This window comes from Macrobrachium nipponense, chromosome 26 (genome assembly GCF_015104395.2).
Source record: "Macrobrachium nipponense isolate FS-2020 chromosome 26, ASM1510439v2, whole genome shotgun sequence".
NCBI lineage: Eukaryota > Metazoa > Arthropoda > Malacostraca > Decapoda > Palaemonidae > Macrobrachium > Macrobrachium nipponense.
The window spans coordinates 21474413-21501771 of record NC_087215.1 but is presented as its reverse complement, the minus strand read 5'-3'; the positions used below and the strand labels follow the sequence as shown (position 1 = coordinate 21501771).

Below are 27359 nucleotides of genomic sequence, written 5' to 3'. Positions count from 1 at the left end.
CAAAATTAATCTTGGCAACTAAGCACTCTGCGAGGGGATGATCGCAATCTATTCTTTTTTAGCATCACTTTCCTTCCATTCATCAGGATTAATATCAAATTCCTCCATCTTCTTTTCTAGTATCCACCAATTCCCCAGGAAACCTATGTCAACTACACGTTCATGGAACGTCAAGTATCTTGGCTGAAGATATTCACATCGGCTCTTGAATACTCCACATACTTTTGAATAGTTGTCCACCCACATGAGAGACACAATTCCCAAGCTCAACCTAAAAAGAGAGGCTACAATTAATATAAAATCAAAACAGTTAATGCTATGAAAACTAGCTTGGTTAATGTTGTTTATGCAGTATCAACTTAATTTGTATTTACTTACACAGGACAAAGACATCAGGAAACACTATCTGTTTCTTTATTTACCTAAATGACTTGTGACATTATGTAATTGTATTCATCTCTGAAACCGAGATGAATACAATTACGTAATGCCTAACATAATAAATTCTGAATAATTTAAAAGCTTTCTTGGATATACAAACCTGAAGGCATATATGGATATACCTTTGGCACATGCTAGTCTGGTCACTGACACTTGGCTAAAAGATCAGTTAACTAGTAGTTGGTAGCGAAGGATGTTGGGGACCCAGCCACTCATTTTACTATCAGCATCACCTTCTCCTTGGGCAACAAGGACAAATAAGGTGTTGGTTAATTGATGGGAATACGATTCAAAATTTCTGGTTCATAATCTATAAAAAAATTGCAAATTATCCTGAAATGGCAATATGGTCCCACAAGAATACAAACCTTTGTCTATTTGGCAACTCACTCCTGCATGGGAGGTACCATCCAAGAAACATAATTGATTCTTTCTTACCATCTTGATTAGTCAGAAACATATACATGAGCAAGGGCTGGATGATTCCATGCTTTCTTGTAGCCTTTTTCTAGGAAAACTTGTAAAAATCCAAGTTTCTAAAGTGTGATGGGAGGACCATTATAGAAGATACAAAGAGTATCTTAAGTAAACTCAGCAATAGCAATACTGCTTAAAGTCAACTGAGTCACATTCACAAACTACAGTAAAAAAAACATTCAGAAATAGGATTCTCTGTTATGTAATTTACTTGCAACTGGCTGGGAGTACATACAGCATAGCCCAAGAGTAGTATCATACAGCATAGGCTGCCGGGCTGAAGGAATAAGAGAAGTAAACAATATACCAGTCACCTTTCATTCAACTGACTTTTCACCACCATAAACTCAGGGTACATTCCTATTCTCTCCTAGTAAAGCTTTGGCCATTGAATGATGCACTGAGCAGTCTCGACATGTCCTAAAGACAAAGTATCATACAATTTGTGGGAAACATCCAAGAAGTAAGGTTATGATCCATGATTTCATGAAATTCAGGCAGTTACTTTCAGTTTCTCAGCACTTCAGAGTAAAGAGGTTGTTAAGAGTAGTTGGACAGCAATATAAAGAGATCCAGAAAATACAGAGGTGATGTACAAGTAAAAGGGTAAAAAGGGTTTGCAGCTAGGGGCTGAAGGGATGCTGGTAACACCCTTCAGTAATGCCTACAGCATGAGGTAGGAGGTGGTGAAGTGTTCAGGCAACCCCAGATTACTGCCCTCAATACTTGTGCATACAAAAGCTACTTAAATGTCAAGGACAGAGCAATGCCCCTGACTCATGATCCCTTCACTAAACAACTCACATACCCTCTTGACTTCCCAAAGTCAGACTGAGATGGTATTCTTGGATACTTCCTTCTTCTGTCTGCCAATACCAATAAACAGTTGTCAACTCGAGCTTAAGATGTTAAGCTCAGCTAGTAGTACCACAAAACTCTTAGTGGTCACAACAATCATCACCTGCACAGTCCTGGAAGTAGGGAATCAAAAACCCTTACATGACTCACCCAGCAATGACTGGTTCTGTCTCTTCACCACAAATTCAGGAAAAAGTCTTGTACTTTCTTTATTTGGTTTAAGGCAAACAAAAAGAAGCGGAGCTATTTGTGACTTTCATGTACAAGGCCTCCTTCAGGGGGTAATGAGATGCCTGAAGCAGACTACAATTCATGAGTATTACATGCCACTCCAGACACCTGACTTTGCAAATTGGGTCATTATTCAAACCTCCATGAGAGTATGAAGGTCTCAACCAAGGCATTGGGGTCTATGCCCTTCACAAGAAGGCTGGGACAGGGATAAGCAGCAGCCCTTTAATGCAGATAAGGAGAGGAGCTTGTCTAAGCAGAGGTATATGCAGAAACCCATGAATTGCTGTTTAAGGTTTCTAACTAGAGAGGGAGCCTTCACATGAAATGAACCACCTAAGATGGTTTACTTGCCTCAAACATTTTTTGCATATTTATACATAATACCTGGTATCTTCAAAGTAGCTCTGTAAGAAAAGTTACTCTCTCTTGCAAGTTTTTGGTTAGCCTCCAGTTGTGAAGCTGCTTATGTAGCAATGGCTACAATACTCTTGGCACCTTGATGAGAAAATCCAGCTGATCAGGATATCACTCATTGATGGCCAACAAGGAGTAATCAGGAGTGACCACAAATTGGGTGGATTGGTTGGTTGGTTTTATAAAGTTTAGGTGTAACACCAAGCACTGGGGCAGCAAAGGCCATTCAGCGCTTACTGTATAAATATGAGAATATAAGACGTGTTATATCATATAAAGCAGGTTTATTTCTTTGAGATAATTTACTATATTTTGAAGCGGGGCATTTTCTCCCAATAGTTCTTCAAGTGCTATATTATATATGTTGTTTGGGTGGAATGGGTGAAAGGTATCAATATCAAAGTTGTCCCATGAGTGCTAAAAGGTGTCCTCTAGCACAGTCTGCAAATCAGTCTGAGAACACAAAACTGAGGGAGCTCACTCTTCAACCAGATGTTGAACAAGTTGTTTACTAGTGTTCTGCAAACTTCAAAGAACCTTTCCACCATGTGCTGATGCAGAGACCACTCTATCCAAGTGACCTACCCCAAGTGAATGAGGAGGACTGTCATTACATTCACATGGCCCAATATGTACCAGCCTGACAGCTCAACAGCATGAACTGCCCACTATTGTACTTGCCTCATCAAATGGCAGAAAACAGATCATCCACCAATGCTTGCTGAAATAAGCAAACACTGTTGTGTTGTCACTAATAAACACCCGTCTATCAACTGACCCTGGATTACTTACAGTTCCAGAGGAGCTGTACTTATTTTGAGAATGTTGAAATGCAATTTTGAATTGTCTATTGTCCCCATTTTTACAGTGAACAAGTTGACTGGATGTGCCTCGACCATCTTTTGACGTTTCTGACAACATAAGTATCTCTGGAGCAGGAGAGTTCGGTGGAACTCCTGCATGGAGGTTCCTGTCATCCAATTACCAGCTAGATCATCCCTCACATCCATGTTGAGGATCATGGAGATAGTGGAAGATCAGACAGATGACCAATACTGCTTCAAGCATAACAAACAGGAGCAGCCGATATGCTCACGAGGAATGAGCTTCTCTGGAGATGAAAGGTGATGAAGTCAAACTATTTAATATCTTATTATTCAACTGTAAATAGTCTCAATAATGCATACATTTATATAAAAAAACTCTAAGGAAAGAAACAAAAAGATACATCAAGATCTTTAATTGATGCTTTAAAAAATATATGAGAGGAGAGAGAGAGAGAGAGAGAGACGAGAGAGAGAGAGAGAGAGAGAGAGAGAGAGAGAGAGAGAGCTTGAAATGACATTACTCGAATTAAAAACTGCAATGCACATGCACAGATGACTCACCTTCGAACTAAACCATGAATGTAACAATCTGCTAAGTAACGAAAATGATCATCCACCTCTGAATTTCTTATTTTTTCACTCAACATCGCAGAATCATTAATATACCTCCGCAATTTATCTTGGAAATCTCTTTCATCAGGATTTGTTTTGCAGGCATATATACAGCCTCCAATAACTGCAAAGTAAATATATCCTAATTAATAGGAAGCATGAAAATTTTTTGATGCTAAAAACCCATCATATTCCAGTGCCCACGACATTATAATCATCATTAAAATCAACTGGAACAATAAAAAACAATGACCTCTCACCATCCACTCATTAGGAGGTATGAATACCCTTGATCACATACCGTATTTTCAAAGAGCATCTAAAATATGAATCCTACTAAAAGCACAGCTAAAGCACAAAACCTCAGCACTACAGTAACATACACATGAGATCTTTAATTTCAAACTGTTCGTTATGATCATAATCAAAGTACAAAGCTTAGTGTCAAACTGTAGTTAGAAGGAAAATCTCAGTGAAATACATCAAGGGCACCAGAAGCCAAGATTTTCTTTGAGCATTAACAAACAATGTCCTGTATATGATACAAGAACAAGAGAATGAGTCAGAAGATTCAGAATGTAACCAATACAAGGGGTATTCATTTATAATTAGTTTCTCTGCAGACTGAAGAATATAAGGAACAAAAGAGTAAGCATATGTGGTAATATATAGTTATGTGATAAATCATACACTGAAAAATATAATTGTGTAATGGAAAATTAATGAGCAAGTGTCTATCTGACAAAAATTAACTAAATACCATTGCTTTGAGCTAAGCTGGTCTAACTTTATTAAAAGAAGCTAATATAGTATAGCCATGTAAATTAAATTATGATATAATGATGCAGCACAAAGGTATCAATAAAGATACCTGTAGGTACAAATACCTTTAGGAAATATATTAAAAAAAGACAAGTAGAATTACACCCAATATGATATTGTTATGATACAATAAAGTTTCATACATACTTACCTGGCAGATATATACATAGCTATCGACTCCGTCGTCCCCGACAGAAATTCAAATTTCACGGCACTCGCTACAGGTAGGTCAGGTGATCTACCGCCCTGCTCTGGGTGGCAGGACTAGGAACCATTCCCGTTTTCTAATCAGATTCTCTCTTCCACCTGTCTCCTGCAGGGAGGCTGGGTGGGTCTTCAATCGTATATATCTGCCAGGTAAGTATGTATGAAACTTTATTGTATCATAACAATATAATTTTCATACATTCAACTTACCTGTCAGATATATACATAGCTGATTGACACCCTTTGGTGGAGGGCAAGAGACAGCTAACTACTGACTAGACAGGTAAACAACATATGTTGTAGGTATTTATAGACCTTGGTTCCTACCTTATCAGGTGGAAGACTTCGTGGCTACTGCCCAGGAGTCTGCTTCACCTCAAGAGCCTTAGCGAGATAGTGATCTGCGGCCAAGAGTTCTTGTGGGTCTGTCGATGGGGTTTCATCCACTTACTCGGCAGAGCCTAAAATGGCATTTGTCAATGGTGCTAATCCGCTTATATGACAACACGCCTTCTTTATGGAGCACACAACCGATCCCGATCACCCGATCCTAACACCCGTGTTAGTTCTAAGATTGCCAAGAGTCATCCCCGAACTCTTAGCAAACAACCAAAAACTCGATAATCACACATACAAAAGTACAAAAAACAAATTTTTGTACCCCTCTAAAAGTCAGTTGTCACTCGATCTCCTAGTGAAGAGAAGTGAAGGCCCCCTGTGCGACATCTGACACTTCCATGCACAGGAAATACAAGAACACATCCGACAAGAGGGTTACGTACACATATTTAAGGATCGGTGCCCTCTCCTTTACCAGAACCGTCTGTGCTGACACAAACGGACCTAGAGAATAACATTTCTCATACGTAACTCGCACATCTTTTAAGTAATGAGATGCAAACACTGAGTTGCATCTCCAATAAGTTGCATCCAAAATATTTTTAAGTGACATATTCCTTTGGAACGCAATAGACGTCGCGATTGCCCTTACTTCATGAGCTCTCACTCTTAATAGATTAAAAGAGTCATCTGGGCAGTGCTTATGAGCCTCGGTAATGACACTTCTAACAAAGAAGGCCAAGGCATTTTTAGACATTGGTCTCTTGGGGTCCTTTACTGAGCACCATAGACCGTGTTGTGAACCCCCCAACCGCTTCTTTCTGTCCAGATAGAATTTCAGTGTCCTAAACTGGACAAAGGGGATCTTTCTGATTATGTTTTCTCTGCCAACCAGAATAGTAAGTCCTTTTACCTCGAAGCTCCTGGGCCAGGGATTCGAAGGGTTCTCATTTTTGGCAAGAAAGAGAGTCTGGAATGAACAAATCGCAGAGTCTCCTTTGAAGCCAACTCGTGACTCAAGGGCGTGCAACTCGCTGACCCTTTTTGCCGTAGCAAGAGATAGCAGAAATAAACACTTTCTAGTGATATCCCGAAATGAAGCCATATGCGGTGGTTCGAACTTCTCGGAGGACAGAAATTTCAGGACCACATCCAAGTTCCAGCTTGGAACCCTAGGTTCTACCGACTTTGATGTTTCAAAGGAACGAATGAGATCGTGCAAATCTTTATCATTCGTCAAATCTAATCCCCTGTTTCTGAAGACTGCTGAAAGCATACTTCTGTACCCCTTAATAGTCGGTACAGAGAGATGCGACTTTTCCCTCAGGAAAAGAAGGAAATCCGCAATTTCGGTCACAGAGGTATTGGAAGAGGACAGCTTCTTCGACCTGCACCAGTTTCTGAAAACTTCCCACTTCGATTGGTACACTCGCCTAGTAGATGATCTGCGGGCTCTGGCAATTGCGCTTGCCGCCTTGCGAGAAAACCCTCTCGCTCTGACAAGTCTTTCGATAGTCGAAAGGCAGTCAGAGCAAGAGCGGGTAGATTTTGATGGTACCTCTCAAAGTGGGGTTGTTGAGCAGATCTATCTGTTTGGAAGAGATCTGGGGAAGTCCACTGTCCACTCCATTACCTCCGTGAACCAAATTCGGGATGGCCAATATGGGGCTATCAGATCATCTTGGTTCCCTTCGAGGCCACGAACTTTCTGACTACTTCCCCCAGTATCTTGAATGGGGGAAAAGCGTACACATCTAGCCCTGACCAGTCCAGGAGAAGGGCGTCTATTGCATAAGCCCTGGGATCTTCTACTAGGGCGCAAAATGTGTCTATCCTTTTGGAGAGAAACGTGGCGAACAGATCTACTTGAGGTTTCCCCCAAAGATACCAAAGGCTCTGACAGACTTCCGAGTGGAGGGTCCATTCTGTAGGAAGGACCTGGAACCTCCTGCTCAGTCTGTCCGCTCTCACGTTCCTCTCCCCTTGGACAAATCTTGTTCGGAGAACTACCTTCCTTTGATTCGCCCAAATCAGCAAATCTCTTGCTAGTTCGTAAAGGGCGAGAGAGTGAGTTCCTCCTTGTTTTTTGACATAAGCCAGAGCTGTAGTATTGTCGGAGTTTATTTGTACCACCTTGTCTCTGACTATGTGCTCGAAGCTCTTTAGTGCAAGGTGAATTGCTAATAGCTCCTTGCAATTTATGTGCCAAGACACCTGATCTTCCGACCAGGTGCCTGACACTTCTTTGGATCCTAAGGTCGCACATCAACCTGTCTCCGACGCGTCTGAGAACAATGTCAAGTTTGGGTTCCGTATTTCCAAGGATACTCCTTTGTTCTCTTCTAAGGGGGTCAACCACCACCTTAATTGATCTTTTATTTCCGCTGAGATTGGAAACGTGTTCGAGAGCTGTCCTGTCTTCCAACTCCAACTCCTTCTCAGGAAGAACTGAAGCGGACGGAGATGTAGTCTTTCTAAAGGAAAGAACTGTTTGAGCGAGGAAAGGGTCCCCAGAAGGCTCAACCATTCCCTCGCTGAAGTGCGCTCTTTCTCTAAGAAGTTCAATACTGTGGTACAGCCTTTCCTTATTCTCTCTTGAGAAGGAAATACTCGAAAACCCTGAGAATCCATCTGAATCCCCAGATTCTGGCTGGGGACCATCTGAGATTTCTCGAGGTTTACGATCAATCCTAATACTTTCGTCAATTCCAAAATTGTTGACAGATCCTCCAAACACTGCTTTCGAGACCTGGCCCTGATGAGCCAGTCGTCCAGGTATAGGGAGACGTTTATCCCTTTCATGTGTAGGTGTCTTGACACATTTTTCATCAAGTCTGTAAAGACTTTGGGAGCCGTAGATAGGCCGAAACACAGGGCCCTGAACTGATAGATCCTTCCCTCGAACATGAAACGAAGGTACTTCCTCGACGAATGGTGAATCAGGACGTGGAAATATGCGTCTGAAGATCTAGGGGGACGCCATCCAATCTCCTTGACGGAGTGCTGCAAGGACTGAAGCAGACGTTTCCATGCTGAACTTCTGTTGTTCTACGAATTTGTTCAGCGCACTTACATCCAGTACTGGTCTCCATCCCCCCGAGGCTTTCGCTACGAGAAACAAGCGATGTAAAACCCCGGGAGCTGTGATCAGTACCAGTTCTATTGCTCTTTTGTCCCACATCTGCTCCACCATTTGACGAAGAGTATCCATCAGAACAGGGTTCCCTGTATCTGGCGGACAGTTCCCTCGGTGATGTTGTCAAGGGGGGCCTGTCCTTGAATGGGATATAATAACCCTTCCTGATTATCGACATCGACCAAGGATCGGATCCTATGTCCGTTCCCAATGATCCGCAAAGAACTGTAAACTGGCTCCTACAGGTGTCTGGAGGAAAGATTCCTTATTTTCCCTTCTTAAAGGGACGGAAGGAAGATCTTCCCCCTTCTCTCCGTTGTCTTCCTTCTGGCGATGGATCTAGCCTGAGGGCCTCCTCGGAAGGGCTGCTGCTGCTGAGCTGGCCAGAGTGGCTTTCTTTTCCTCACTGGCCACAGGTCTATTCTTCCTTGAGGATTGTCTGAGAAGATCTTGAGTGGCCTTCTCAGTTAGTGAATGAGCAATGTCTCTCACCAACTGAGAAGGAAATAAATGTTCTGAGAGAGGCGCAAACAATAAAGCGGATCTCTGCGAAGGAGAGACGGCCTTAGTGAGAAAAGCACTGTGAACCGCCCTCTTCTTTAGTATTCCCGCACCAAAGAGGGAGCATACTTCCGCCAATCCATCTTGAACAGCCTTATCAATGCATGTAAGGATGCTATGTAAGGTTTCTGGATTTAGTTGTTCCTTTTCATGGACTTCTTAGCAAGAACCCCAAGGGACCAATCCAGGAAGTTAAATACTTCTAAAGTGTGGAAAAGTCCCTTGAGGAGATGGTCCATTTCCGAAAGACCCCATGTTGCTCTAGCCGAATTTAAGGCGTGTCTCCTCGAGGAGTCTAAGAGACTCGAGAAGTTATGGATCTCAGCTGAAACGGGCAGAGACAATCCCATATTCTCTTCCCGTTTGCGTACCATATGCCTCTTCAAACCCGTTAGATTCTTAGCAGGAGGCATGCAAAAAGACTGTCCTTCCTAACTCCTTTTTTGTCTTGATCCAGGAGTCAAGAGATTGAAGGGCCCTCTTCATGGATATGGCCGGCTTCATTTTTAGGAAAGATGAAGACTTGTGCGCTTTCGTGCTTGAAAAAAGAGAGCGCGGAGGAGGAGGAGCGGCTGGAGTCAAGGCATCTCCATACTCTTCTAAGAGAAGAGAAGAGAAGAAAGAACTTCATAATTTGAAAGGGTTCTTTGTTAGTGATTTCGTCCTCCGAGACGTCTTCTAAATTAATAGGCTCGGAAGGAGAAGGCTCCCTTCTCTCATCTGTCTCCTCCCTTGATCTCTTCCTTTCCGAAGAAGAAGCACTTCTAATAGGAGAGGGACTAAGAGTTACTCTCTCTCTCTGCGTCTATCATTAGGAGAGTTATGAATAATAGTTTTACGCCTGGAAGACTCTTGTCGGATATCAGGCTCTTCATGTCGAGAATGCGCCTGGCGCTTAGCAGGAGTATCTCGCTCAGAATACTCCTGGCGCCTGGGAGGAGCATCGTGTTTGGAACACTCCTGGCGCCTGGCAGGCGCAACGTGCTTCGAATACTCTTGGCGTCTGGTAGGCGCATCGCGCTCCGAATACTCCTGGCGCCTGGTAGGAGTATTAAGTTCAGAATACTCCTGGCGCCTGGGAGGAGTATCGAGATCAGAATACTCCTGGCGCCTGGCAGGCGTATCTCGTTCCGAATACTCCTGGCCTTTGGAAGGCGCATCTAGTTCCGAATACTCCTGGAGTTTGGCAGGAGTATCGAACATGGTAGGCGCATTTCGTTTGGCAAGTATATTGCGCTTAGCAGCTATACTCCTATCAGGAGCTTCCTCTTCTCCAGTTGGATCTTGGTGCTTGGTTGAAGTTCTAGTCCTTGAACGATCTACAGGAAAACTCAGGCTCTTTGCGCCTACTTGGTGCCTGGCTCCTAGCTGGCGCCAGACGCTTAGCAGGAGTTACTTACTTTTCCACTTCTATCCTGTCTAACGCTCCGCTCCCCCCAGAGATGGCCGCCTGTGCGACAACTCCCCCGGAAGGCTCGTTGCGCCTGACAGGAGATCGGTATTTGGATCTCTTAATCGGAAGCCTATCATCCTTCTTACGAGTAGGCTCTTTAGAAAGTACTCCTACCAAAGACGCTAATTGCTCCTGCATATTCATCAAAATTTTTCTGGTCGAGGACTCATTTGAATCAGGAGAGGGAGATCTGGAAGGCGCTCGAGGATCTCTTACAGTCCAAGGATCTAACTCCTTTCTAGCCTTCTTTATTACCGAAGGCGCATCTTCTTCAGCTCGGAACGGGAAGCTTCGGGGCCTAGAATTGAGCCTTCCAGGTTCCTTTCACCAATTCCTTCTTTCAGCGGACGGAAAGGCTTCGACTCCTCCAATCCTCTTCCTCGGAGAATGCTGAACTCAGAGATGCGAAAAGCACTCTCGTGAGGCACGCTTTTCCTGTAGCTGTCCCTGGCAGTCTGAGATGTAATAGATTCTGCCGAAGGGACGCCTGATCGTTGGGGATTCTCCACAACCTCCGTAAGGCTTTCGACTTTCCTTCTCCTCTGGGCCAGGGAGCTTGGAAGAGGTCTAGACCTGGGAGCGTCGCAGAGACGACCAGACGCCTCCTCCACCACACTGGGGACACTAAAATCACTTGAGAAACCACATTCACTTCTCTTACCTTCCAATGCTGCCATTTTTTCCTGCATTTTCTGAAGGGAAAGCGCCGAGTCCGCCATTTCCGAGGCAGAATCAGAGGGGTTAACAACCTGTGAACGGGCTGAAATAGAATGGGCATAATTATCAGAAGAAGCTACAGAACTAGATAGAAGTTCACGAGATCTAGACATTTTGCGGCTTTTGTAAGCCGCCTTCCTCTCTCTATCTTTCTCTAACTTCTTCAAGTAAGAAGTTAGATTCTTCCATTCTTGCGCACTCAGTTTCTTACACTCATTACACGTATTCTCAATCGAGCATTCAACCATTCTACAACCACTGACCTGCAGTGTGAGGATCTACCGAAGCTTTCGGAATCCTCACCTTACAGCCCTCATTCACACACACTCTGAAACTAACACTAGAGTCAGACATATTCACGAAAATCCAAAGCCAAGTCCAAAAAACAAATCCACGAATAGCGAATGCCAAACAACGATCCAAGTACGTCACCAAAAATCAGTCGAAAGATGATCAAAAGCGTTGTGAAAAAGAATTCCAGTCAGGAGGTAGTAACAACAATGTTGATACCACCGGCGACAGAGAGAATCTGATTAGAAAACGGGAATAGTCCTGCCACCCAGAGCAGGGCGGTAGATCACCTGACCTACCTGTAGCGGAGTGCGCGAAATTTGAATTTCTGTTTTGGGGACGATGGAGTCGATAGCTATGTATATATGACAGGTAAGTTGAATGTATGCAAAATGTAATTTACTGAGGAGAAAGCTTGAAAAAATGATATTGTAATGATACAATTAAGTTTGTTCATACTTACCTGGCAGATATATATATAGCTGATTAATTTCCGATGACCGACAGAATTTAAAACTTACGACACACGCAGTGGGAGTCAGGTGGTTAGTACCCATTCCCGCCGCTGGGAGGCGGGTATCAGGAACCATTCCCATTTTCTATCATAATTTTTATTTCCACTGTCTCCTGAGGGGAGGTGGGCGGGTACTTAATTATTATATATCTGCCAGGTAAGTATGAACAAACTTAATTGTATCATTACAATATCATTTTGTTCATGCAACTTACCTGTCAGATATATATATAGCTGAATCCCACCTTTGGTGGTGGGAGAGACAGAATAGAGGATTTAGGAAACACATATATGCAGATATTTGATATCTTGGTTCCTTACCTGTTAGCATAGCTGCTTCGTGATTACTGCCACGTAAGTCTGCTTGTGCTACTAGAGTTGCCAGCAAAGGTAGAGACCTATGAAGCTGGTGCACTCCAGATGATCTGTCAACAGGGGCGAGACCACGACGTGACTAGACCATGGACCATACTAATGAGGGCAACGAGACAAAAATACCACCACCTGGCTTAGTTTACCAAAGGTATCCCACTTAACTAAGCTAATGGAGGGAGACCCCCCACAGGCAGTCACCCCACAACATAAAACACAAGTTAAAAACCCCCCTAATCCCTAAGGATAGGATGAGTGTTACCTCCTGCCCCCAAAACAGTGTCTGCAGCAATGTATGTCCGAGAGAAGCAATTTTCGTATGTCACTTTCACCTCCCGCAGGTAGTGTGAAGCGAACACCGAATTGCTTCTCCAAAATGTGGCATTCAAAATATCTTTGAGCGCCATATTTTTGTGAAAAGCTACCGAAGTAGCAATAGCTCTCACCTCGTGAGCTTTCACTATCACTGCACTTATCATGAGCTTCTTTAATTGTATTTCTGATGAAGAACGCCAGTGCGTTTTTCGACATAGGAAGATCAGGCTTCCTCACTGAACACCACAAATTGTCAGATGAACCTCTGCAAGCTTTAGTTCTCTGCAGATAGAACTTTAGAGCCCTGACAGGACACAGAAATCTCTCACGTTCATTTCCCACTATTTCTGACAACCCTTTGATTTCAAGGTCCTCGGCCACGGGTTGGAAGGATTCTCGTTCTTTGCTAAGAACGTGGGACTTAAAAGAACAAATCGCACTACTGTCTGAAAACCCAATCTGCTTGCTAATGGCCTGGATTTCGCTAACCCTCTTCGCCGTCGCCAGAGCGGTTAGGAAGATCGTTTTCTTCGTCAGATTCCTGATAGAAACTGAATGAAGCGGTTCGAAGTGACTCGACATCAAATATTTGAGCACCACATCCAAGTTCCACGAGGGTACTTTAGGCTGGATGACCTTCTTAGTCTCGAACTTGAAAAGATCTAATGAGATCATGAATGTCTTTATTATTAGTCAAATCGAGTCCTCTGTGCCTGAAGACTACAGAAAGCACGCTCCTGTAGCCTTTAATAGTTGGAACAGCCAACTTCACTTCCTCTCTCAGATAAAGAAGGAAGTCAGCTATCTGGCTACAGAGGTTGTGGTGGAGGAAATGCCCTTCTTCCTGCACCAGGATCTGAAGACAGCCCACTTCGATTGGTACATAGCGATTGAGGAGGGCCTCCTTGCGGTGGCAATTGCCTTCGCCACAGGTCTTGAAAAATGACATTGTTATGATACAATAAAGTTTCATACATACTTACCTGGCAGATATATACATAGCTATAGACTCCGTCGTTCCCGACAGAATTTCAAATTTCGCGGCACTCGCTACAGGTAGGTCAGGTGATCTACCGCCCTGCTCTGGGTGGCAGGGCTAGGAACTATTCCCGTTTTCTAATCATATTCTCTCTTCCACCTGTCTCCTGCGGGGAGGCTGGGTGGGTCTTCAATTGTATATATCTGCCAGGTAAGTATGTATGAAACTTTATTGTATCATAACAATGTCATTTTCATACATTCAACTTACCTGTCAGATATATACATAGCTGATTGACACCCTTTGGTGGAGGGCAAGAGACAGCTAACTAACTGACTAGACAGGTAAACAACATATATTGTAGGTATAAATAAACCTTAGTTCCTACCTTCTTAGATGGAAGACTTCGTGGCTACTGCCTAGGAGTCCCTGCTTCATCTCAAGAACCTTAGCGAGATAGTGATCTGTGGCCAAGAATTCTTGTGATCTGTCGATGGGGTCTTCTTCCTTACTCGACAGAATCCTAATTGGCGTTTGTCAATGGGAGCACATCCGCTTATATGACAACACGCACTAATTTAAGGAGCACACAACCAATCCCGATCACCCGATCCTAACCCGTGTTAGTTCTAAGATTGCCTAGAGTTATCCCCAAACTCTTTGCAAACAACCACAAACTCGAAAATCATACATACAAAAATAACAAATTTTTGTACCCCTCTAATAGTCAGATGTCACTCGATTTTCAAATAAAGAGAAGTGAAGGCCGCCTGTGCGACTACTGACACTCCCATAAACCGAAAACCCGAGAACACATCCGACAAGAGGGTTACGTACATAATTTTAAGGATTGGTGCTTTCTCCTTTACCCAGAACCGTCTGTGCTGACACAAACGGACCTAACGAAAAGCATTTATCATACGTAACTCGTACGTCTTTTAAATAATGGGATGCAAACACAGAGTTGCATCTCCAATAAGTTGTGTCCAAAATGTTCTTTAGTGACATATTTCTTTGGAACGCCACCGAGGTTGCCGATTGCTCTATAACTTCGTGGGCTCCCACTCTTAGGAGATTAAACGAAAATCATCTGGACACTTTTTATGAGCTTCTGTGATAACACTTTCTCACAGAAAGAAGGCTAATGCGTTCTTGGACATTGCTCTCTTGGGGTCTTTCACTGAGCACCAAAGACTTTTCTGCGAACCCCCCAACTGCTTCTTCCTGTCCAGATAAAATTTTAGAGCTCTAACTGGGCACAGGGATCTTTCTGCCTCTTGCCCACCAAGCTAGAAAGTCCTTTAACTTCGAAGCTCCTGGGCCAGGGATTCGAAGGGTTTTCATTTTTGGCCAGAAAAAGGGACTGAAATGAACAAATTGCTGAGTCTCCTTTGAAGCCAACTCTTGATTCAAGGGCGTGCAACTCACTGATTCTTTTTGCCGTTGCAAGAGACATCAGAAACAAACACTTTCTAGTGATATTACGGAACGAAGCAGTGTGAAGTGGTTCGAATTCATCTGATGAAAGAAATTTAAGAACTACATCTAAGTTCCAGCTTGGAACCTTAGGTTCGCGTGATTTAGATGTTTCGAATGAACGAATGAGGTCGTGCAAATCCTTGTCATTCGTTAGATCTAATCCTCTGTTTCTAAAGACTGCTGAGAGCATACTCCTGTACCCCTTAATAGTTGTGGACCGAGAGATGCGACTTTTGTCTAAGAAACAGAAGGAAATCTGCAATTTCGGTCACAGAGGTACTGGAAGAGGACAGCTTCTTCGACCTACACCAGTTTCTGAAAACTTCCCACTTCGATTGGTACACTCGCCTCGTAGATGATCTGCGGGCTCTAGCAATTGCATTTGCTGCCTGGCGAGAAAACCCTCTCGCTCTGACGAGTCTTTCGATAGTCGAAAGGCAGTCAGAGCAAGACGGGTAGATTTTGATGGTACCTCTCGAAGTGGGGTTGTTTGAGCAGGATCTATTCTGTTTGGAAGAGATCTGGGGAAGTCCACTGTCCATTCCATCACCTCTGTGAACCAGATTTGAGCTGGCCAATACGGAGCGATCAGAGTCATCTTGGTTCCTTCGGATGCCACGAATTTTCTGACTACTTCCCCCAGTATCTTGAACGGGGGAAAAGCGTAAACGTCTATTCCTGACCAGTCCAGGAGAAAGGCGTCTGTTGCATAAGCCCGGGGATCCTCCACCAGGGCACAAAATGTATCTATCCTTTTGGAGAGGAATGTGGCGAAAAGATCTATTTGAGGCTTCCCCCAAAGGCGCCACAGGCTCTGACAGACTTCTGAGTGGAGTGTCCATTCTGTGGGAAGGACCTGGAATCTCCTGCTCAGTCTGTCCGCTCTCACATTCCTCTCCCCTTGAAACAAACCTTGTTAGAAGAATTACCTTCCTTTGGTTCGCCCAATCAGTAGATCCCGTGCCAGCTCGTACAGAGCAAAAGAGTGCGTCCCTCCTTGCTTCTTGACATAAGCCAGAGCTGTCGTATTGTCCGAATTTATCTGCACGACTTTTGCCTCTGACTAAGTGTTCGAAGCTCTTTAGCGCCAGGTGAATTGCTAAGAGCTATTTGCAATTTATGTGCCATGACACCTGTTCTGCCGACCAGGTGCCTGACACTTCTCTGGGTCCCAATGTTGCACCCCAGCCCGCCTCCGAGGCGTCTGAAAACAATGTCAGGCTTGGGTTCCGTACTTGCAGGGACACTCCTTTGTTTTCCTTTAGTGGAAGCAACCACCACTTCAAATGATGTTTTATTTCTTCCGATATTGGAAACGTATCCGATAGCTGACCTGTCTTCCAACTCCAACTTCTTCTTAGGAAGAACTGAAGCGGTCGAAGATGTAATCTCCCTAGGAGAAAGAACTGTTCGAGCGAGGAAAGGGTTCCCAGAAGGCTCAGCCATTCCCTCGCCGAAGTGCGCTCTTTCCCTAGAAAGTTCGATACTGTGGCACAGCCTTTCTTTAGTCTCTCTTGCGATGGAAAAGCTCGAAAACCCACCCCGAGAATCCATCTGAATCCCCAGATAAACCACGTTCTGGCTGGGGATCATTTGAGACTTCTCGAGGTTCACGATCAGTCCCAAAGACTTTGTCAACTCAGTGTTATTAACAGGTCCTCCAAACACTGCTTTTGAGACCTGGCTCTGATGAGCCAGTCGTCCAGGTACATTGAGACATTTATCCCTTTCAAGTGTAGGTGTCTCGCTACATTTTTCATCACGTCTGTGAAGACTTGAGGAGCCGTGGACAGGCCGAAACACAGGGCCCTGAACTGATAATTTCTTCCTTCCTTCGAACATAAATCGAAGGTACTTCCTCGACGAATGGTGGATCGGGATGTGGAAGTATGCGTCCTGGAAGGTCTATGGACACCATCCAATCCCCTTGCCGTAGTGCTGCAAGGACTGAGGCAGACGTTTCATGCTGAACTTCTGTGTGTTCGACAAATTTGTTCAGCGCTTACGTCCAGTACCGGTCTCCATCCCCCCGAGGCTTTTGTTACAAGAAACAAGCGGTTGTAAAACCCCGGGGAGTTGCAATCCAGTACAAGTTCTATTGCCCTTTTTTCCCACATCTGTTCCACCATTTGACGAAGAGTGTCCGTCATCATCTGGTCCCTGTATCTGGCGGACAATTCCCTCGGAGATGTTGTCAAGGGAGGAATGTCCTTGAATGGGATGCGATACCCCTTCTTGATAATCGACATCGTCCAAGTGTTGGCTCCTAAGTCTTCCCAGGCTTTCGCAAAATACTGTAGCCTGGCTCCTACGGGTGTCTGGAGGACAGAACTCTCACTTCCCTTTCTTAAAGGCACGGAAGGAAGACCTGCCCCTCTTATCGGTTGACTTCCTTCTGGCGATCGGTCTAGTTGGAAGACCTCCTCGAAAGGGCTGTTTCTGAGCTGGGCGAGCCACTTTCTTCTCCTCACTAGCCACAGGCCTACTCTTCCTTGATGATTGTCTAAGGAGATCCTGGGTGGCCTTTTCCGTCAGAGAATGCGCGATGTCCTTCACCAATGCGAGGGAAAAAGGTGTTCAGAGAGAGGCGCAAACAATAAGGCGGCTCTCTGCGAATGAGAGACGGCCTTTGTGAGGAAAGCACTGTGCACCGCTCTTTTCTTTAAAACTCCTGCACCATATAGCGAGCATACCTCAGCTGATCCATCCTGAACAGCCTTATCAATGCAGGCTAGGATGCAATTCAGGGTTTCTGGGTCGAGTTGTTCATTTTCTTGAGATTTCTTGGCCAGAACCCCAAGGGACCAATCTAAGAAGTTAAACACTTCTAAGGTGTGAAATAGACCCTTGATGAGGTGGTCCGTTTCCGAAAGCCCCCATGTAACCTTCGCTGCATTCAAGGCGTGCCTTCTCGACGAATCCACCAAACTCGAGAAATCTGATTCGGCTGAAACGGACAGAGACAATCCCATATCCTCTCCCGTTTCGTACCAAATTCCTCTCCTCCCTGTAAGTTTGGCGGGAGGCATACAAAAGACCGTCCTTCCTAACTCCTTCTTCTTCTTGAACCAGGAGTCAAGAGATTGTAGCGCTCTCCTCATAGAAATGGCAGGCTTCATTTTAAGGAAAGAGGAAGACTTGAGTGGTTTTTCGTGCCTCGAAAACTGCGAACGTGGTGAAGGGGGAGCAGCTGGTGTCAAAGAGTCTCCATATTCCTCCAACAGAAGGGACGAAAGGACTTTATAATTAGAAGATCCTTCCTTCATTTCGTCCTCCGAGGCATCTTCTGGGTTAAGAGGCTCGGAAGGAGAAGGCTCTCTCCTTTCTACTGACTCTTCTCTTACTCTCTTACGAGTGTCAGGTTCATACGAGGAATGCGCCTGGTGTACAGCAGGAGTATCTCGCCTGGGAGGAGTAGCGTGCTTGGGATCCTCCTGGCGCCTGGCAGGCGCAAAGCGCCTCGAATACTCCTGGCTTTCAGCAGGCGCCTGGCGCCTGGCAGGCGCATTTTCATCAGGCGCCTGCGCCTGGGAGGCGCATTTTCATCAGGCGTCCTGGCGCCTGGCAGGCGCAAAGCGCCTCGAATACTCCTGGCTTTCCGCAGGCGCCTGGCGCCTCGTCGGAGGGCATTATGTTCATAATACTCCTGGCGCGTGGTAGGAGTATTAAGTTCCGCATACTCCTGGCGCCTGGGAGGAGTATAAGCTTCGTAAAACTCCTGGCGCCTGGGAGGAGTATAATCTTCGGAATACCCCTGGTGCCTGGGAGGAGTATTTAGTTCAGAATACTCCTGGTGCTTGGGAGGAGTATCCGTCTGATGTTTAGTAGGCGCTTTCCGTCTTATAAGTGCTCTACTCCTAACAGGATCTTCTTCTTCATCCAGCTCTTGGCGCTTGAATGAAGATCTTGAATGTTGTCCTGGCTCGTTACGCCTACTCGGAGTCTGGCTTCTGGTTGGCGCCCTACTCTTGACATGGAGTAGCTTCCTTTCCTACTTCTCGCCTGGTTCTAGCGCACCGCCCCCCCCAGAGATGGCCGCCTGAGCGACAACTCCCCTGAAGGATGCGTCGCGCCTGGCAGGAGATAGTTCTTTAGATCTTTTAATAGGAAGCCTATCATCCTTCTTACGAGTAGGCTCCTTATAACGAGTTCCTACTAGCAAGGCTAATGCTCTTGCATATTCTTCAAAATTTTCTTGGTTGAGGAATCTTCCGAATTAGGAGAGGGAGATCTGTAAGGCGCTCTAGGATCTCCTCCAGTCCCAGATCTGACTGTATTCTCGCCCTCTTTACTACCGAAGGCGCTCCTCCTTCCGAGAAGCGCTCGGGACTCGAATTGATCTCATGTTCAGCAGGCGCCTGGCGCCTGGCAGGCTCTTGCATACTCCTCTTCAAAGGACGGGAAAGATTCGACTCCTTCCACCCTCTTCTCGGAGAAGGCGAACTCGACGACGAAAAGCACTCTCGTAGGACCCTCTTATAGCGGTCTTTAGCAGTCGATACGATCGATTCTGCCGAAGGGACGCCTGATCGTTGGGGATTCTCCACAACCCCCGTACGGCTTTCGACTTTCCTTCTCCTCCGGGCCAGGGAGCTTGGAAGAGGTCTAGGCCTGGGAGCGTCGCAGAGACGACCATACGCCCCCTCCACTACACTGGGGACACTAATATCACTGCCACATTCACTTTCCTTACCTTCCAATGCTGCGACTTTTTCCTGCATTTCTGAAGGGAAGCTCTAAGTTCTGCTATTTCCGAAGCCGAACTAGAGGGATTAGCCATTTGTGAACGGGCTGAAACAGAATGGTCATTATCATCATAGGAAGAAGCTACAGAGCTAGAAGTAATCATGAGAGGCAGACCTTCTATGGGTTTTCTTCTCTCTCTATCTCTCTCTAACTTCTTCAAGTAAGAAGTTAGATTCTATTCCACTCTTGTGCACTCAGATTCTCACATTCATTACACGTATTCTCAATTGAACATTCAACCATTCTACACCCTCTACAACAGTGAGGTCTACCGAAGCTTTCGGAATCCTCACCTTACACCGCCCTCATTCACACACACTCTGAAACTAACACTAGAATCAGACATATTCACAAAATCCAAAAACAAGTCCAAAAAACAGTCCACGATAGCGAATGCCAAACAACGATCCAAGTACGTCACCAAATATCAGCGAGAGATGATCAAAAGCTTTGCGAAAAACGAATTCTAGTCAGGAGGAAGTAACAACAATGTTGATACAGCCGGCGACAGAGAGAATATGATTAGAAAACGGGAATAGTTCCTAGCCCTGCCACCCAGAGCAGGGCGTAGATCACCTGACCTACCTGTAGCGAGTGCCGCGAAATTTGAAATTCTGTCGGGAACGACGGAGTCTATAGCTATGTATATATGACAGGTAAGTTGAATGTATTGAAAACCCCTCGCTCTGGCCAACTTCTTGATAGTCTGAACGCAGTCAGACTCAGAGCGGGGAGGTTTTTGTGGTACCTCTCGAAGTGGGGCTGTCTGAGTAGATCTTACCTTAAGGGCAGAGTCCTCGGAAAGTCTACCAGGAAGGACATCACCTCTGTGAACCAGTCGGCTGCCGGCCAGAAGGGGGGGGGGCGATGATGTCATCCTCGCTCCTTCCGATGCCGCGAACTTCCTCATCACTTCTCCGAGGATCTTGAGCGGGGGAAAAGCGTATATGTCTAGACCCGACCAACTCCAAAGTAGGGCGTCTACTGCGACTGCTCCCGGGTCCAGAACTGGGGAGCAATAGAGCTGAAGTCTTTTCGTCCTGGAAGTTGCGAAGACATCCACCTGCGGACAACCCCACAGGTCCCACAGTGACTGGCAAACCTCTTGGTGAAGGGTCCACTCTGTCGGCAAAAGCTGTCCTCGTCGACTGAGAAGGTCCGCTCGAACATTCTGTACTCCTGACACGAACCTTGTCAGGATAGTGACTTCTTGCGCTTTCGCCCATAAAAGGAGTTCCTTTGCGATGGCAAACAGAGAAGGCGAGTGAGTTCCCCCTTGATTTCTTAGGTATGCCAGTGCTGTGGTGTTGTCCGAGTTGATCTGAATGACTTTGCCGGATACTTCTTCCTGGAAGAACCTGAGAGCCAGGTAAATCGCTGACAGCTCTTTCAGATTGATGTGCCAGGGCACCTGTTCCCACCCCTCTCCAGGTGCCCGACACTTCTTTCCCTCTAGTGTTGCCCCTCCCCAACCCGTGGACGACGCTCGGAAAACAACACTAGGTCGGGGTTCCGAAGTTTGAGGGAGAGCCCTTCTGCGAGCTTCCGTGGATCTGACCACCAACTTAGGTGATCCTTCACCTCTCTCGTTAAACACAAGATCGCCTCCAGATCTTGTTTGTTCTTCCAACTGTTTGGCTAGGAAGAATTGAAGAGGTCTGAGGTGCAGCCTTCCCAAAGAAAACAAACTTCTCCAGTGAGGAAATGGTCCCCAGCAAGCTCATCCATTCCCTCACCGAGCATGTTTCCTTCCCCAGAAAGGTCGCCACTTTTTTCCAAGCATTGAAGTTGTCGCCCCTGGGACGGAAAAGCCCGAAAAGCCACTGAGTCCATCTGAATCCCCAGATAGACTAAAGATTGAGAAGGAGTCAAATGCGACTTTTCGAGGTTTACCAGAAGCCCCAGGGACTTCGCTAACGACATGGTCGTGTGCAGGTCCTCCAGACACCGGTCTCGCGATGAAAGCTCGAATAAGCCAGTCGTCTAGGTAGAGAGATCCTTATATTCTCCAGATGAAGCAGCCTTGCCACGTTCTTCATCAGAATGGTGAAAACCATCGGCGCTGTGGTCAGACCGAAGCAAAGTGCCTGAATTGGAATACCTTCCCTTCAGGACAAATCGCAGGTATTTCCTTGATTGGGGATGGATGGGGACGTGAAAAAACGCGTCTTTGGAGGTCTAGTGAGACCATCCAATCCACCCCCGGTCTCAAAGATTGAGGCGTCTCCATCTTAATTTCTTCTTTATGACGAAGAGGTTTAGGCTGCTGACATCGAGGACGGGTCGCCACCCCCCCGAATGTTTCGGCACCAGGAACAGACGGTTGTAAAATCCTGGAGATTCCAGGTCAAAGACCTCCACCCACCGCTTGCTTCTCGATCATTTCGTTTTCCAGGCAAGAATCGAAAAGCACTTTCCTGTTTCTTCTCCTCGATAAGAGGGAGACAAATCCTTTTGGTGTTGAGGATAGCGGGGGTGACTTCAAGAACGGGATCCTGTAACCTTTCCTCACAACCTCTAGCGACCAAAGGTCGGCATCTCTACTCTTTCCCCCAGGCTTTCGCGAACAGAAGCAGCCTGGCTCCTACCGGCGTCTGAAGGACTTCCAAATCACTTCCTACTCTTTGACGGAGCAGGGGTTTTTTCCTCGGAAGAGCCTCTTCCTCGGGAGGCTGTTTTCGAGAGATCCAGCACGAAAGGGCTTTCGGTTTCTTGGTAAACGCAAACTCCAGAAGATGAAGCAGCTGCTGGTCTTCTAGAAGACTGAGCCAGATCTTGCGTTGCCTTCTCCTGAAGGCTTGATGCTATGTCCTTAACCATAGTCTGGGGGAAGAGATGGTCTGAAAACGGAGCGAAAAGCAGTTCCGCCTTTTGCGCTGGAGAGACGGATTTGGCTGTGAAGTTACAGAAGAGTGCTCTCTTCTTGAGAATCCCCGAGCTAAAGTGAGTAGCCAACTCCTCAGAACCATCCCTGACGGCCTTGTCCATACAAGAAAGTACCTGGACAGCTCCCCAGACTAATAGTATCAGAACCTCCTTGACCTGGCATCTAAAACTCCAAGACACCAGTCGAGAAAGTTGAAGACCTCTAGAGTACTGAAGAGGCCTTTTAGATGGAAGTCGAACTCGTTATGGGTCCAAGTGACTTTTGATGAAGACAGAAGGGCTCTTCTGGAGGCGTCCACGATGCTCCCGAAATCACCTTGAGCAGAGGCTGGTAGTTTAACACCTACGTCCTCTCCCGTCTCATACCACATGCCTCCTTTACCGCAGAGTCTTGATGGCAGTAAAGCCAAAGAGGACTTTCCTGACGCTTTCCTCTTCTCCATCCACTCATGGACTTTCCGGAACGCTTGCTTCGTGGAAAGCGACTTCTTCATTTTAACGAACCCCAATGCCTTCGATGCTTTAAAAGAAGAAAATTGAGAGGGGGAGTACGAGGGGCTAAACTCCGACTGTAGAAGACGCATCAAAACTTTATAGTCCGATGAGACAGGAGCTGGTTTGCCTGCTCTTCCTCTGCTTCGACTAACTCATCGCTAACTCCTTCCTCAGAAACTGGAGAAGTAGGAGGAAACTCTGAAGAAAATTGACGAACAGGAAGGGTTCCTTCATCCACCTGAACTTGCGTTGGTGAGGAACTGGCGTCCACCAGCGTGCGCTTGGCGTCCGAATCCCCACGTTTGGCGCCGACAGGTGCGCGCTCGACATCTACTAAAACACGCCTGGCGTCCACTGGCGCACACCGAGCGTCCACTAGTGCACGCTTGGCTTCCACTGGCGCGCGCCGAGCGGCAGCCAGCGCGCGGCTGCCGTCCACTGGTGCACGTTTATCAACAACAGGTGCGCGTTTGGCGGCAACGGAAGCGCGCTCCACTTGCACAGAAGCGCGCTCAGCGTCCACCACTCGCTTGCGAACATTCAAAGACTTGCGAGCGGGAGATATCTCATCCTGAGAGCGAGAAACGAACTTCTCACCTCCTCTAGAGAGCTGCTGGGGAGCAGAACGAACTCTAGAGGGAGACTCGAACGAAGAGAGAGGCGAGCGAGGAGAAAGAGCAGGTCTTGACTTCTTCACAGGAAGCTTCTCATCCTTTCTACGACGCGGAAGAGACTCTCTAGAAGCAAGAGCGTCCTGAAGTTGCTGCTGCAGTGACTGAATCATCCTCTTGGTTTGGCGAATCTTCCTGCTCCGGGAGGGACTGATCCTGTGAGCAGGAGAGCGGCGAGGGACGCCTCCCTCCTCCTCCCAGGTACGGCCTCCTCCCGAGCTCTAGAGCGACTGTATCGCTCGCAGGCGAACTACCCGAATCCAAGTCCGAAGACTCTCTACGCCTGTTTTCTGCGGCGGAAAAGCAGCGAACGCACTGTCAGGAGAAGATCGCAAATTCGGAGAACTAGGGACGTGAAGCGTCAAATAACACGCGCCGTCTTTTCAGCGGACAGGAAGCACCGTGAGAACTCCACCCTTTACGTGGGGATGAAGCCTCCGATGACGAAAAAACACTCCTTGAGGAGACGTGCCCGTGCACCGGCTACCCTGGCAATCTGGGGATTTTCATCAGTTAACTGCCGAAGGCACGCCAGATCGGTGGGGGTTCCTTGTAACCCTCCTTCGGCTTTCGACATGCTCCCTCCCCAGGTCTGGGAGTCAAGCAGAGGTCCAGGCCTAGAGGCGAAACGAGGCCGATCTGACGCACCCTCCACTACACAAGGGGTGTATGCACTGCACTTCTGCACATCACTTTTGCTCTCAAGAGCCAACACTTTCGATTCTAAAATTACGAATCGACTCCAAAATTAAGGACAAAGTATTACTCTCTACTGACTGCTTCAGGGCCCGGAGGCAACACTACAGGGTTAGGAGCATTAACAGAAGGAGGGTTAACAGGAGAAACATTAATTTCTTTTGCACACCTGAAACACTCCTGGAGAAAGACCTCCTTAACCTATCCTTTTCAAGTTTCCTAAGAAGGTATCATACGCCTTCACTCAGAATCTGTTAATCTTTCGCACTCCTTGCAACGGCTTTCATACACACATTCATGCTCCCTGCAACTCTTACATACCTTATGTTGGGTCTACTGAAGCTTTCAGTAGCCTACCTCTACAATCAGTCCCTAGAGCAAAATCTAGCGCTAGCTGTACTAGACCCTGACATATTATCCAAGAGAAGTCCAAACCAAAATCAAATCAATCCACTAATAACGTGTGCCTAGCCACCGATCCAAGTCAATTAATCCAAAAAGAACCCAAAGGGGATACTCAAGTAGCAAAAAGTTTCCAAATCCAGACGGAGGTGCTGTAAACAGATGTTCACAACACCGGCGACAGAAAAATTATGAATAGAAAATGGGAATGGTTCCTGATACCCGCCTACCAGCGGCGGGAATGGGTACTAACCACCTGACTCCCACTGCGTGTGTCGTAAGTTTTAAATTCTGTCTGTCGTCGGAAATTATCAGCTATATATATATCTGACAGGTAAGTTGCATGAACAAACACATTGTTAAACATGAATAAAAAACTATATTAATATTCATTTATAAAAATAAAACTCTAAATTCCACTAAAATTAAGCCACTATAGTGTTTGTACATAATAAAAGCAACAGTAAGATTAAGTTACCTAAGTTGAAAATTTTTAAGATATTTGTATTTTTCTTAGTCTACATATACAAATGTGAAGCCTTATCTGTATATATCTTTAATGAAGCTGAGTCAGTCATCAAAGGTTCCGACATCATGTGCCTAAGGTGCAATAAGTTTCAATCACAAGCACATAAGCATCCTATCTCCCAAACTTTGCCCCTAAATTAAACATAGGATTCTTTAGCGAACAAGTTCTACACGTCAGTTCTTTATTTCTTATGGCTTGGCTAAATTTGAAGGGGCTTTCCCTTAGATAAACTGTAAGAACCTCTAAAACCAGTGCCCAGATGTTGTGATGCCAGTTTTAGTAGTCCTAACCAATCAATCTCCAGAACCAGTAAGTGAGCCGGGGATAAAAAGTTAACACGTTAATGTAAAATTTAGCGATGCCAATTTATTTTTTGTTTCCTATTTCCATCAAATAGGTTTTGAACATTTGGACATAGCTGCTTTACTGCTTTGAATTTTTAATTGCCTTTATAAGCCACTATAACATCTTAAAAATAAAATATAAAACTGTAAAGAAAACAGAGAGCAGTACAAGATACTGCAGCAAGCAGAGGTAAAAGCTAACTGAAGAACTCTTCTACCCAAAGTCGAACTTCCTGTCATTCTAGTTCAAGATTAAAAACCAATAAATAACCATCGGGACTTTTTATGGTAATCATAAGAATTACAAAACTGGGTTTGTACTTACTAAAATAAGAGTTGACAGACAAGTTTTCTTGCCTTTAAAATGATTTTGTGCATTAATAAAGTACAGTAGCATACTTACGAGATAAATAAAATGACGCTTTGATTGGTCTTTCTCTACAGGACTTTGCTATATCGACAGAAACTTCTTTATAGTCCTGTGCAACTCCCATCCAGTAATTACCTATAAAAAAAAATAACACAAAACTCTTAAAGAAATACCAGAATCTCTCCTTATACAGTACCTGAACTGTAGGTTATTCAATCATTTTATATAACCTAACAGCTACAGAAATATTTTCCAATCCTTAGAGTTCAATTTGTTTTTTTAACACATATTTACCTACCAAAAATGACATATGTAAAAAAACAATGACATATATATGGAGAAATCAGAAGACCTATGCAAAGTAAACAGGTATGTACTACACACTAACTACCTGGTTTGCAAAGGGTTATCAATTCTCTGCAAAAATACATACCCCACTTTTCTATTCTTCCTCCCTCTAACCGTTTGGGTAATTTTACTGTCCAAGATTTTCTCACACTTAAAGATGAAAGTCTTCTAATACACATCTGAAAAACATCTTGTCTTTTCTGTTGAGGTTTACTTAGTTTAGTTTCCAACACAGTTTTCTGGATATGTTCCTTCTCAAATGGAGATGACCTGCAAAGAATTACTGTGTTTAATGAAATGCAGCACAGTGTTTAGTAAATATGTATATCAAGAATGTAATTTATTCCCATATCTTTCACATAAACCTTATATTAAATTAAATAAAAAAAAAATTAACAAGAATTGCACAGTACAGTAAATTTAGCACAGCTATAGTAGAATCACAACAACCGTGCATCTGATGTCTAGGCCAATCCCTAATGACGCTCCTGATTTGCTTTTGATAAGCCAATTACAAGGCTGGAAACTCTTGGTCTCTCTTGGGAGTTTACATAGGCAGGATGTATGTTCTACCTCTCCTGAGGGATACGTATTTCAAAAGTATCCCTCTGGAGAGGTGGAACATATATCCTGCCTATGTGAACTCTCTCAAGAGACAGTCTCCAGCCCTTTGATTGGCTTATCAACAGCCAATCAGGAGCATCGTACGGGACAGGCCTAGACATCAGATGCACGGTTGATGTGAATCTACTATAGCCTATATGAAACAATGCATGAAGATACTTTTCATCTAAACATATATCAAAACTTTCCCAGAAAAGTAC

The 27359-nt window shown here is 45.3% G+C and overlaps 1 protein-coding gene across 1 annotated transcript; it reads right to left on the bottom strand.

Annotated features, from left to right (window-relative positions):
* Window positions 1-48: 48 nt before the first annotated feature.
* LOC135199591 (mitochondrial import inner membrane translocase subunit Tim29-like) lies at window positions 49-26716 on the bottom strand. The gene is made up of 4 exons (XM_064227747.1): window positions 26621-26716; window positions 26221-26322; window positions 3813-3987; window positions 49-271 (listed from the first exon to the last, which is right to left on the bottom strand). Exons 1-4 carry the CDS (start codon window positions 26712-26714, stop codon window positions 49-51), a joined length of 594 nt encoding a protein of 197 aa, XP_064083817.1. The 5' UTR covers window positions 26715-26716.
* Between the last annotated feature and the right edge of the window lie 643 nt (window positions 26717-27359).

What these genes read in the sequence shown, in the direction of transcription:
- LOC135199591 (XM_064227747.1), bottom strand. Translation starts at nt 26,714, where the DNA reads ATGTGTATTAGAAGACTTTCATCTTTAAGTGTGAGAAAATCTTGGACA. An exon ending in AGGAAGAATAGAAAAGTGGG is followed by an intron (nt 26,323 to 26,620) that starts GTATGTATTTTT and finishes TTTTTTTTATAG; the next exon opens with GTAATTACTGGATGGGAGTT. An exon ending in ATTCATGGTTTAGTTCGAAG is followed by an intron (nt 272 to 3,812) that starts GTGAGTCATCTG and finishes CTCTCTTTTTAG; the next exon opens with GTTGAGCTTGGGAATTGTGT.